The sequence below is a fragment of the Dendrobates tinctorius genome, unplaced genomic scaffold, assembly GCF_039654945.1.
Source record: "Dendrobates tinctorius isolate UK_male_01 unplaced genomic scaffold, ASM3965494v1 ptg000070l, whole genome shotgun sequence".
NCBI classification, from domain to species: Eukaryota; Metazoa; Chordata; class Amphibia; order Anura; family Dendrobatidae; genus Dendrobates; species Dendrobates tinctorius.
In genome coordinates, this window is record NW_027361738.1 from 15,174,245 (window position 1) to 15,186,453 (window position 12,209).

Genomic DNA, 12,209 nt, shown 5'->3' on the forward strand with positions numbered 1-12,209 from the left:
GCGCACGGTCAGAGTATCCAACACTAAATACAGGATACGCTGATCGCGTGCAGCCTCATGCGATCAGAGGAGGAACTGACCGGAGGGGGCGCAGCCGGGGGCGGGGCTTAGCGGCAGCCCTGCGCTGCGCCCAAGAACGCTAGTGTGAAACTAGCCTAAACTGGAAAACGCAGCGCACATGCTGCGGATATTTCCGCGGGTTCAAATCCGCAGCATGTCAATTCTTTGTGCGGATTCTGCTGCGGTTTCACACCTTCTCCATTGTAGAGGTGTGAAACTGCAGAGCTAAACAGCCGGTCTTTTGACCTGACAATTTACCTGCGGATTTTTCCAAATCCGTGCGGAAAAATCTGCAGAACCAAAATCTACGTGTGCACATAGCCTTAGCATTGGCTTTAAAAGCCGCACAAAAAAGCGAGTGTGGAACGTGCCATTAAGGAAGCTTTATGTGAGATTTGTTTCATCTATAAAAACTCTGTGCCACTTTACCAGGATTTTTGTTTCACCTCTATAAACTGCACTGGTAAAATCTGAATTCAAGATGCAAAAAGTCTCATGTAAATGTAGCCTTAAGAAATTTAGAAAAAAGTTTGAGATTCTTGGGAGTGACTCATAAGCACATGAGCAGGAGGCTGCCTTCTGTGCTGGAAACCAAACATCTTTCCCTAATTCCATCACATGATGGGCCTGCAGGCTTTTCATAAATTGGAGGAGGGATCATGGGGATCTACTGCTACTTTTTGCAGCTGTGACTTGTTGAGCACAATTTAAAGGCTCCTGTGCAGATCCCTGAGCAGCTCATTCACTTCTCAGGATGCTGGTGGTAGTAGTGGGATGGCTGGTGCTTCTCTGCCTAGGCTCTGGCATCCAGGCAGGAAAAAGTAAGTGAGGGGTTAACCAGTTTGGTTGGTGGTTAGAAACATTATTGTTATAAGATCCAGATTGTATGTTACTGACCTAGATGGGAGTCAGTAAAGGGCCTGTCACACTAAGTGATATCGCTAGCAATATTGCTGTAATGTCACTGGTTTTTGTGATGTAGCAGTTATATTGCTAGTGATATCGCTCTGTCTGATACTTACATCTGACCGCTCCCTGCTGATCACGTGAGAACGTCCTGGACCGTTTCTCGTCGTCATCTTTCTGTGGCGCTGATGAGTGATGCGTGGACGGGAGGATGTCAGGATCGCCTTGTCTGACAGGTAAGTAGCGACCCCGACCCCTGCAATGTCGCTGGTGAGATCTGCCTGTGTGGCAGCTCACTAGCGACCACTTAGCGATGTACCAGCGATCCTGACCGCGTCATATCGCTGGTTGGGATTGCTAAGTGTGACAGTACCTTAAGAATGACACCAAATTTTGTACTGTAAGTTAGTTAAATAACAGTGATCTTTACAAGTAGGGGGTCTTGCCCACAAATGGCTGTAGTACAGAAGTTCTCACTGTCTATAAGTGGTGGTTGTTGTGACTGTGTAGTTCTGGAAGTATAAGGAACTGGTACTTGTCTGACTCTAATATATACTTATAAAAGTGTGTGTGATCAGTAATACACATGAAAACGAGGAAACTTTGTCACAGACTGTAAAGCAGGATCTTTCTGGAGCTGGTCTTATCTCCAATTCATGGGTAACCTTTCTGTGAATGGCCTCTTCCCATTCCTGATGTGTTAGGCTGTGTGCACACGCCGCGGATTTTGCTGCGGTTCCGGCCGCTGCGGACCCGCAGCAGTTTCTGCTGCGGTGTACAGTACAATGATTCCCTATGGGAATAAAAAACCGCAGTGCAGACGGGGCGGAATTTTCCGCGCGGATTATCTGTGGTTTTCAATCCGCAGAAAGAATTGACATGTCAATTCTTTCTGCGGATTCTCCTGCGGTTTGCCATCTCCTCCATTGAGGAGATGCAAAACCGCAGAGCAATCTGCAGGTAAAACCGCAGGTCTTTTGACCTGCGGTTTCACCTGCGGATTGTACAAAATCCGCGCGGATGAATCTGCACCTTTTCCGCAGCGTGTGCACACAGCCTTAAAGTTGGTGCTCCTAAAGTTCTATGGAGGCCTAACTGGTTTCAGGAGCACATGCAGCTGAACTTCTCTAGCTCCCCCTCTCCATAACATGTTAAAGGCATGAAATGTCAAATCTCTGCAATTTGAGTGTTCAAGAAGTACAGACTTGCTTTTTAACCATTTAATGTAATGATAATGCAAACATCTGAGGGTATGTGCACATGCACAGTAAATGCTGTGGGTTGGATGGGATCTGGAGACATCCCATGTCCACTATGCAACCAAAAGAGCTCTGTTAAATGTGAAATATTAGTAAGGTTAATGGAACCTGTTCTGACCTGTTATCAAACTCTCTAAATGGGTTATTGGAGATGTCTGTAGTGTACAACTTCATTATAGGGGTATATAATCTGCTTTATTGGTGTGTTCCTCAATTGGGGCAGGGGATGACTCAATCCTGACTCATACTGGAAGGTTGGCTTCATGGTCTGCATGTGAACTGGCCAGGGGTCTCGTGAGCTTACCCTTGGGCATATATGATGCTGCTGGTCATGGGTCCCCCTGACCCAAATTCAATTTGTACATAATGTGTATCTGTACTGTGACCTGGCCTTACCAGCAGATAAGAGTGGGGTCAAATGCCTGTGTATAAAGCTGCATAATAACCATAACTAAGTAGCATATGTCTGCAGGGGAATCGCTAGTCCTCCTGTTTTCATTGAATCTGCTTTGGCATTGTTTGAGCTGCTGCCTCGTCCAGTTTACTGTATCAGTATCTGTATTCCTTGTCTTGTATACAATAGAACTAACTACCCCTTAATGGAAGCCCTTGTCTTCAAAAAAGTCAAATGTCCTGTTGTATGTAAAACACGACTTTCACAAGCAAATGTGTTCTAGAGTCTAAAACCAGAACCCTTACTGCATGGCTTCTGTTCAGAGAATCTTTGACACTTATCCATAGGACATAACTCCTAGACTAGTGGGATCTCACTGTTGGCTATAGACCTCTATAGCTGCAGTATGAAGCCACCCTTATTAGCCCATGTGTGCAGAATTGGCTATTAATGAGCTAAAATAACTTGAGGCCGTGCTCTATGACCCCAGCTTCTAACTAAAAGGCAGGCAGCACACAGATGTATGAACACTAAATGCTTCAAGGCTTTTATATTCTGTTGGCTGCAAAATGGATTAACTGAGACTTCCTCAGTGACCTTGTTCTGCTAGTCAATAGAGCTTATAACATTTATATATAAAATCTTTAATTATCACTACAGACCATGGAGAAACTGTAAACAAGCAAAAGCTGTAAGGCAACAATTGATTTGTAGCCTCAAATGGGTGTCTGTTCACATGGCATAAATTTGTGCAAAATTGACTTAACTTTATCACTCGGTTATTTTACCTCTTCAGCCTAACAAATCTGCCTTATTGTGGTGCCTAAGGGCTGTCTGTTCCCTCTTAATATAATGCATCTTTAATATGAGCGGAATATTTTGCCTCCAACACTAATCTGCAGTGAAATAACACTACAATGTTGCCTGGCCGCCTTACTGAAAGTGCAGCTCCTGGGAGATGTAATATTTTGTCACCAGCTCTCAGGCATATGGTGTGCATCAGCAGCTATAGGCACTGCTCACTATGCTGTAACTCTCCAGCACTTGGCCAGCTCATTCTGCTGTATACCAACAGATAACCCTATATCTGCAGGTAAATGGTGTCTTCCAAGATGACAAGTTCCCATTTTTAAAGGGACCCTGTCAACAGGTTTTCTATGTAATCTGAGGGCAGCATGATGTATGAGCTGAGACACAATACATCCATGAAATCTGTGCTGGTGACTTACAAAAGTCCAGACTAACTCCTTGCTTAGTGGTCTGACCACACCCCTCCCTCTGATAAGCAGCTCGCTGTCAATAGACCATGTACATGAAGAACCTGGGGTGGGTGGGGTTAGCTGAGTTCTTCCACAACTGCTGCCCCTGTTAAACTAAATAACACATTGCTGGAATCGGGACTTGTTATCCTACATTTTCCTGATCTCAGATAAGGCATCAAACTGACAGATTCCCTGTAAGACTAAATGTGTAACTCCTTACTAGTGTGAGTATTTCAAGTCTGCTCTACTGCAGGACTCCAGATGTAAATCTTGAGATGGGGAAAGTGAAAATCTGCATCTATGGTCAGCCTTGTGCATAACTTGGCCACAACACACAAATACTAAGTCCTGAAGGCTATATATGGCTTTTAGCACAGCTTACAGATTCTGCATATTAAGTCTGCCATTGTATCTTGGACCAAAACATTTAACCACTTGGGAAGCATAAGCTAAATTGGTCACATGTTTGGGCCTGGAGCCCCTGCTGAAGGTGTGGTGCCCCTGAGGGTTCAGTCGCTACAAAGGTACTGCAGCTCCTCCTGAGGTGTGGTACCCCACCATCCAGGTAAGGTGGAGACACCTGACCACACTCCAACACCTGCATCCCACACTACATAGTAGTGTAGCAAAGCACCCTTTGGTGGCTCCCTGCTTGGAACACTAAGAGTGCTGGGAGGTGGGTGGAGCTTGGTCTGCACCAAAAGAGTGGGGAGATTATTAGGATTTAGTCAGTCTGTCACAGGAGGCTGTGAGGAGATCCCCAGAGAGGGATGGATGAAGGGAATGCTGCAGCAGACCTCAGTGACCTGGGTCTGGCACAAGAAGGGATTCAGAAAGCCTAATTCTCCATAAGAAAGAAGGATTTGTACAGAACAAAAGGGGACTAAGGATTAGGGTTAGAGCAGAACCCTTCCCAAGTTCACAGCGCAAGGCCAGGGTCTGGTCCCTGAGGCTGTATGGTTTCTAATGGTCCTGCAGCAGACACTGGAGGAATAGAAGTTGCCACCACTTTATTCCCACACAAGACTTGGGGGCACAACAGCAACGTGAGTGAGCCAGGACTAGGTAGCAAGGAGTCCCTGAAGCAGGCTACAGCTGTCTGCTGTACAAGTAGAGTTCATAGGAACTCCAGTGTAACTCAGTACTGTGAGTACTTCACCATAGGCGTGAGAAGGGAGACGTTCAGAAAAGGCACATGTTGGCGGAGTGTTGGAATGGAGTGCTTCATTTAGCTTGGAGGCTGACTGAGCCCTGAGGCTCAGTTGCCACAGAGGTACTGCACCTTCTCCTAAGGTGTGGTGCCCCACCAACTAGGTAAGTTGGGAACTCCTTTCCACACTCCAACACCTGCATCCCACACACAGGATAGTTCAGTAGGTCCACCTAGCAGCTTGAGACTGGGGGTAGCAGAGTACCCTTTGTGGAACCCTGCTTCGTAACACGAGGTGGGTGGAGTTGGTATAAAAGAGGGGGGGGAAAGATTAGAATTGGAAGTCAGTCTGACAGAAGGTCAGTCTGGGGTGAGTCCCAGAGAAGTTCAGTTCTGAAGTTAGTTTGAGTTAAGTTTGAGTTTAGTTTAGAAAGAGTGCTGCAGCTGCCTCAGTGATCTGAGCCAGCTGGCAGGGGGGAAAAAAGGCAAAAGACGTAGACCTGCAACCTGAGCTTCCATAAGAGAAGGAACAGAGGAGTTGTGGGTTGGAAGAGGAACCCTGCCTATAGGTTCTCAGTGCAAGGCCGGGGCCTGGTCCCCGAGGTTGTATGGACACTTATGGTTCTGCAGCAGACACCAGTGGAGTAGTAGGCTGTAAATGCACTACTCCCATCCAAGACTTGGGACACAACAGCAACTGATTAGCGAGCCAGGACTCTGAGAGGTGTCCCCGATAGAGGCTACAGCTGTCTGTCATACAAGTAAGGTTCTAGGAACATCTGACTGGAGGAATTCCAGAGAACTACAGTACTGAAGTTCTTCACACTAAAAGGTGCAATAGTCATTCAGGAGAGGCACACAATGGCGGAGTGTTGGAGAGGAGAACCCTGACTTGCCCGGGAGGTTGAGTCTCTACCCTGGAGGACACTGCACAGAGGCAGGCACCAGTGGGTACCACAAACTGTGAGTAAAGCTTTGAAACTGCAAGCCCTGGTGTCCTCCATTCATTTGCCACTAACACCTTCAGCACCGCTACATCTGGGTACCAGCATCTATACCATTCTTTGCCTCTCCTCATCCATTGCACCTACACTGCCCTGGGACTACAGCTCTACCTGTGGGGAGCTATACCATCTTTGCTGCACCACACCATCAGTCCCAGCAGATCTGCATGCAGCATTGGCTTACCATCTCCCTTGCCAAACAACGGGTGGCATCACAAACTGTTCAAATAAACTTTAACACCGTTGACATCACCGCCATTGATATTGGGTGCCCAGAGCCACGGACACATTCCCCCTGACACCGGCCCAGTACAGAGTACCCTGCTGCCCTGGGTGTGAGGGGCAACCCACCCCTGACCCAGAGGATACTGCACGGATGCAGGCACCTGTATGCACAACACTGTGTAAAGCTTTGGAACTACATGCCCTGGTGTCCTCCGCTTATTCCTGCCCAACACCCTCAGCACTGCTACATCTCAGTGCCTGACATTGCACCATCTACATCTCTCCCCTATCTTTCTACACTGCCCTGGGACTACTACCCTACCTGTGGAGGGCCACAACATCACTGCTGCACCACACCATATGTCCCAGAGGATCTGTCGGCTTAACATCTTCATTGCCGAACACCACAGGTGGCATCACGAATCATTCACTCATAAACTTTCATCATCCACACATTTAACTATTTCCCCCCCCCTTCTTTTTTTTTTTTTTTTTTTTTTTTACAATGGACACCCTGGGTCGCAGCTGCCGTGACATCCCCCATTGAAGCCAACGGGCCCGAGTACCCCACAGCCCTGGGAGAGGGCGTCGCAAAGGCACAATGCCAGTATTAGATGGTGGCTACCGAACTGCAGCTCTGTTAGAGGGATGCAGGGGCACCTTAAGGCTAACAATCTGTTGGTGGCAAGTAATGTAGGGAGCAGTTGGTCAGTGTGGATGGCTTTTAGACTTTATTTTTTTTACTGTCCTACATTGTGCAACTTCACAGGGTTTCATGATGTAATGGAGTTTGGAAGGAAACCTGGTGCTAAAGGTCACAGTAACCATATTGCTGGCTGGTCTCCTGAAACCAATTCCTGGGATGAGAAACTCTACCCTGCCTGGAAGGCTGACGATTCTAGATGGGAGAACTGCTGGAGAGGTATTCCTTAAATGTATTCATGGCTCCACTTCACTGACCATGACTTGCAATCCTGCTGACTCTCCTTTCTGTCTAGGTGGCAAAGTGGTGGTATTGCTGACCAGTGACAGCCCTGCACTGATAGGGTCAAATATCACTTTTGCTGTGACCCTGCAGTTTCCCCGCTGTCAGAAAGAAAATGAAGATGGAGACATTGAATATGAAAGGGGATGTGCAAATGGTAAATATAGAGTCAGCAGCTATAGATTGGATGCTGTATCCTGGTATGAGGCCACTGAAGTATTGTCTCTCTAGCTTCCTCCAGCTTCTCTGACCAGTATGTGTACAACTGGACCAAGTGGATGGACTTCTGTGACGAAGGAAACTGCAGCTTTTCCAGTAACTTTCCAGATGGAAAACCATTCCCACATCACCCGCACTGGCGACGCCATAACTTCATTTACATCTTCTCCACCCAAGGTAAGGCTTATGGGTCCTCTTTTTAAGCTGGATCTACTGAGTATGTTGGGTGGCTATATTCTGATGAACTTGGGACCTAATTCATCAAAGCTTTCACACCAAAGTTCTGGCTTAAAAGCTTTGATAAGCTGCAAAATGTAAGTGCATTGCAGAGTTGCATGTGAAAATTTCTTTTTTTTTTTTTTTTTTTTTTTTTTTTTGGGTGTCTTAACAACAATTCTCCCTGCTCTGTCAAACTGGGCAGAGCGGAGACAGGGGCAAGTAGCCACTGCTTATCTAACTCATGACTAGCTGTGGCATTCCCTAAGCCAGATATCTCACTCAAGTCCCTGACTGAAGTAAAACTTCTGGAGCATGTACAGTATAAAGTAGTTTGCTGCACCAGTGTCATGACAAGGAGTGTACCTCTTTGTGAACTGGGAGCATCTGACTCCAGCACACCCTCTCATCAAGACCAGCATGAATGCGACCAGTGTTGATGAATCAGGGTTGTGATCTTAGATGACAGAACCTGAAAGGAGTTGTCCAGTGAACAAAGTCCTTACCTATCTACATGATGGGTCCTAACGTGTTGAATTGCTGGTGTCTGAGCGCTGTCACTGACCAGCAGATTGAGGCATCTTTCTTAATCTTGCATAATGAAGCAGGTAAGACTCCTAACCATTTTGCTACACCTTCTCTATGGGGCTGTCAAGCACTGATCTCAGAATTCTCTGGCAGCCTCCTGGTGAGTGGAGTGATGGTCAGGTGTCTGACCTGCTGCATTATGTAGTAAGGATAAAGATTCCCTGTACGGGTGACTGCAGTCACCACTGATCCACAAGCTCTGACCTAGCTGAAACTGTCTAACAAGCTCCTGAGTTAAATCTCATGATTTATCACGTCAGGTTACTCTACATATATGTAATTTACATCTGCTGCACCCATTAAAGTTAAAATGCCCTAAATATTTCACCACCCACATTATTACAGATTTACTTTAAGAATGAAAGAAGGCATGAACCACTTAACCTGTCTAGTAGTTCAGACTATTGTATATGTTGATGATCATGCTCCCCTAGAAAGTTAATGACATATCCCAGCCTAAAGACTTTTTTTTTTTTTTTTTTTTTTCCCCCTCATCAGGCCAGTATTACCAACAGATGGGGAGATCTTCTGCCGTTCTGTCCATAAATACTACCAACATCACAGCTGGCACACAAATGATCGAAGTCACTGTCTTCAGGAGAGGTTACCGGAAACATTACCCAGTGGCAAAAGCAAGCGGCATATATCTAGTAACTGGTAAGTGGTGGCATAGACTGGGCCCTTAAATTCTAGCACGGACTGACACGTGGTAGCTGTCTGCAAGGAATTTAAAAGGACATGTGTTGGACCCTCTTTATCAAGCAGTTAGAGGGTCATTCATGAAAGCTATGTACAGCCCGCTGCATATTATGCAGTAAGGTTTCCTTTGTAAATTAAGTACTGTAGGGAGATCTACTTGTGCTAGGGCTTCATAACTACATGCATGCAGTATTTTCTCTGCTTGTTTATGACTTCCATTAGGTATAATGACCTTAAAGAGATCTACCTAAAATGCCCTGCTATATTCCTATTCAAATTTTTTTTTTTTTTTTTTGGAAAATCAGCTGCTGCTACCAGTAAACTAGACACTGAATCAGTCTACACACCTACACCATGCTATCAGGTCACATGATAAAAATCTGTCACCAGTTTTCCTTTAACAGAAGGTTTGTGTGTTGAGAGAGATATATATATATATATATATATATATATATATATATATATATATATTTTTTTTTTTTTTTTTCCCGATTAAGATCAAATTCCATTCTACGTGAAGCTGTCTCAAAAGAATGACAAGAATTCCTCAGACAACATCTTTATTAAGGATTTGCCAATCAAGTTTGATGTCCAAATCCATGACCCAAGTCACTATCTGGATAAAGCTGAACTGACCTTCACCTGGGATTATGGTGATGGGAATGATTCCCTTTCCAATAGCCCAGTCTCTAGTCATAACTACACCCAGCTTGGCAACTTCAGTGTTAACTTGACCATCAAAGCTGCCATTCCTGGTCCATGTAAACCAGCTACACCCACTCCAATCCATACTACACTTCTACCAACTACCACCAGTACTTTCACTACTTTCACCACTCCCAACTCTACTGGTAAGTAGGAATGGTGTTAGTCTTCATGTAATATGAACAGGGGTAGTGTGCTCTGTAGTGACCTATATCTCAATGTAAGATTGCACCACATAATGGCAACCTTACTTTGCAGATAACTCTACAGAATTATCAACCTTTGGGACTGAAACTCCTCTGCCCACTGAGATGCCAAATGTTACCATCTTGCATACCACCACTCCATATCCAACTCCTGCCCCAGACTGCTTCATATATAGATATGGCTATTACCACAACAACCTCACAGTTGTAGGTGAGTTCACTGACATGTCTATACTGATTCTTTCAATATACAGGCCCATGAACCTTAATTCTTCCCTTCACTAACTTTTAGATGGCATTCTTGAGGTGAACATTATTGAGATGACCAGTGTTCAGGTAGCCACATCTACAACCGGAAACTCTCTAATTGACTTTGTGGTAACTTGTGAAGGAAGGTATGTCTCTGCAAAACCCATTTCTGCAAAACTTGTAATGCTGTTCCCTGTGTGAGATGACCACTGTTCTCTCAGCCTGCCTACAGATGCCTGCACAATTGTCTCAGATGCCAGCTGCATGATTCCTCAAGACATGGTCTGTGATGACGTCCCAGCTTCTGATCAATGCTTGCTGACCCTACGAAGGGCATTTGAGCCAGGATCCTACTGTGTCAATATTACACTGAGCGATGGTGCAAGTTTGGCCCTCGCTAGTACACTGGTGTCTGTAGATGGTGGTGAGTGACTCTGTACTAGGGAAAATCTAGCCTATAGTAGCTTCTGGTGTATAGACCCTAGCTGTTCTACCTCTCTCTTTATGATATGGCCAAAAGTAGACTTAATTAGCAGTTACTCCAGTCAATGAATGCAAATATTATTGGCCCTCAAATCTGAGCTTGCATGAAACTAAATGTTATGTAAATTGAAGTGTAAGGCAGCCTTTCATATTCTCATCCCCTCTGTAGGGTCTTCACCACAGACGGCTTCTGCAGTACTTATTCCTTTAGCTCTTGTAGCCCTTGTCGCTCTGGTGATTGGTGTTGCCTTGTACAGGTGAGTTGGTGGTCCATCACTTTATTGTGACTTTTGGGATTCACTTGCAATTTAATCTTCTGGGGATTTTTTTTCTGAGGAGGATTATCTACATGTGTTAAAATGAGTTAACAAATTGTTGTCCAATTTGCTGTAAAAACCAACTAACCTGTAGTTCAGATGACTGTACTAAAACAAGGCGCTGGAAATTGCAGATGTCAGCATGATGTGCAGGCGCTGCCTGACATGCACACATCTAGTTCCTAAATTAGACCAGCCTAATGCATGCTGTGATAAATGACATACGGTACATTGTGCTTTTCTAGGAGATACAAGAAATACAAACCCATCGCCAGTGCATCCGATGGACGAGGTGGTCAAGGATTTGCTGTGTATTTCACTCAGGTCAAAGATCTTCTCTTCAAAAGAAACCATGAGCATGATCCTCTTCTGAAAAGCAAGGCTACAATAATATAACCCTGCTGTAAATGTCTGCCATGTATTGGTATTCTGATCCCTCTAAGGTGATAAAGCTGCTGTCATTAAAACGTTCTTTATTTAAAATGTTTCTGTCTAAAACTAATATGCAATGTAGCAGGATCTCCTAACTATGCCACAAGGCATGAGTAAGACACTGTGGCAAGTAATGGCTGTAGCCCAATAACTGCAGTCAACTATCCTTACAGCATGCCAATATTTAGTAGCTAGAGGGGTGAAGTTCTAAAAAACATTATGTTTGAATGCATAATCCATATATAATGTTTAAAGTAAACTTTAAAAAAGTTCTTTACAACCTTATCTACAAAGGATGGGCCATCAATGTCTGAGCAGTGGAAGTGACATCCAGCACCCTGCCGACCAGCTGTTCTTGGTGACCAGAAGATCTGTTAGCTGTTCTGTCTGCTTATAGTGACTGCAGCTGGGTACTGCCTGTAAGCTCCCCTATTGATTTGAATAGAGGGCAGATGTGCAGATCCCAGATGGAACAGCTCTGTAACTGATGTCATTCCACCTATCGAAGTGGTGGCCAACAATGTAACAGATGTTTAGTGTTGACCTGGAGTGACCAGGTGTCCACCAGTAGCAGAGTTAGGAGACTTACTGTTCATCTACACACAAATATTACATTGGCCTCATTCAAACTTCCTTTGTATCTGGTGTATTCTATAAAGGTATACATCAAACGTGCAGCTATGCAGAGGTCCCACTTTCACCTCCAAAGCAACTGCATTATGCTGAGCTACAAAGGGCCCAGATGCTGTATTACAGGTGGCTCATCTGTATCCCAGTGTTTGGGTAGTATGAGATGCCTTTGTCTGGATGTGAATTAATTGCAAGTCCAATACATAATTTAAATGGCACT

At 45.0% G+C, this 12,209-nt stretch overlaps 1 protein-coding gene across 2 annotated transcripts in view; it reads left to right on the forward strand.

The window, feature by feature from the left end:
- The first annotated feature begins 724 nt into the window (after positions 1 to 724).
- Positions 725 to 12,209, forward strand: part of LOC141095426 (protein QNR-71-like) — a 34,146-nt gene continuing 22,661 nt past the window's right edge. The window contains exons 1-11 of one of the 2 annotated variants that reach the window (XM_073581413.1): positions 725 to 881; positions 7,030 to 7,182; positions 7,259 to 7,402; positions 7,477 to 7,641; positions 8,767 to 8,925; positions 9,465 to 9,818; positions 9,931 to 10,089; positions 10,171 to 10,273; positions 10,349 to 10,551; positions 10,780 to 10,867; positions 11,173 to 11,410. In XM_073581413.1, the coding sequence (XP_073437514.1) occupies positions 815 to 881; positions 7,030 to 7,182; positions 7,259 to 7,402; positions 7,477 to 7,641; positions 8,767 to 8,925; positions 9,465 to 9,818; positions 9,931 to 10,089; positions 10,171 to 10,273; positions 10,349 to 10,551; positions 10,780 to 10,867; positions 11,173 to 11,323 (1,746 nt within the window). In that variant the 5' untranslated portion in view covers positions 725 to 814 and the 3' untranslated portion in view covers positions 11,324 to 11,410. Of the gene's footprint in view, positions 882 to 7,029; positions 7,183 to 7,258; positions 7,403 to 7,476; positions 7,642 to 8,766; positions 8,926 to 9,464; positions 9,819 to 9,930; positions 10,090 to 10,170; positions 10,274 to 10,348; positions 10,552 to 10,779; positions 10,868 to 11,172; positions 11,411 to 12,209 lie in introns of those variants that run through there. The other variant, XM_073581415.1, reaches the window with a different exon arrangement.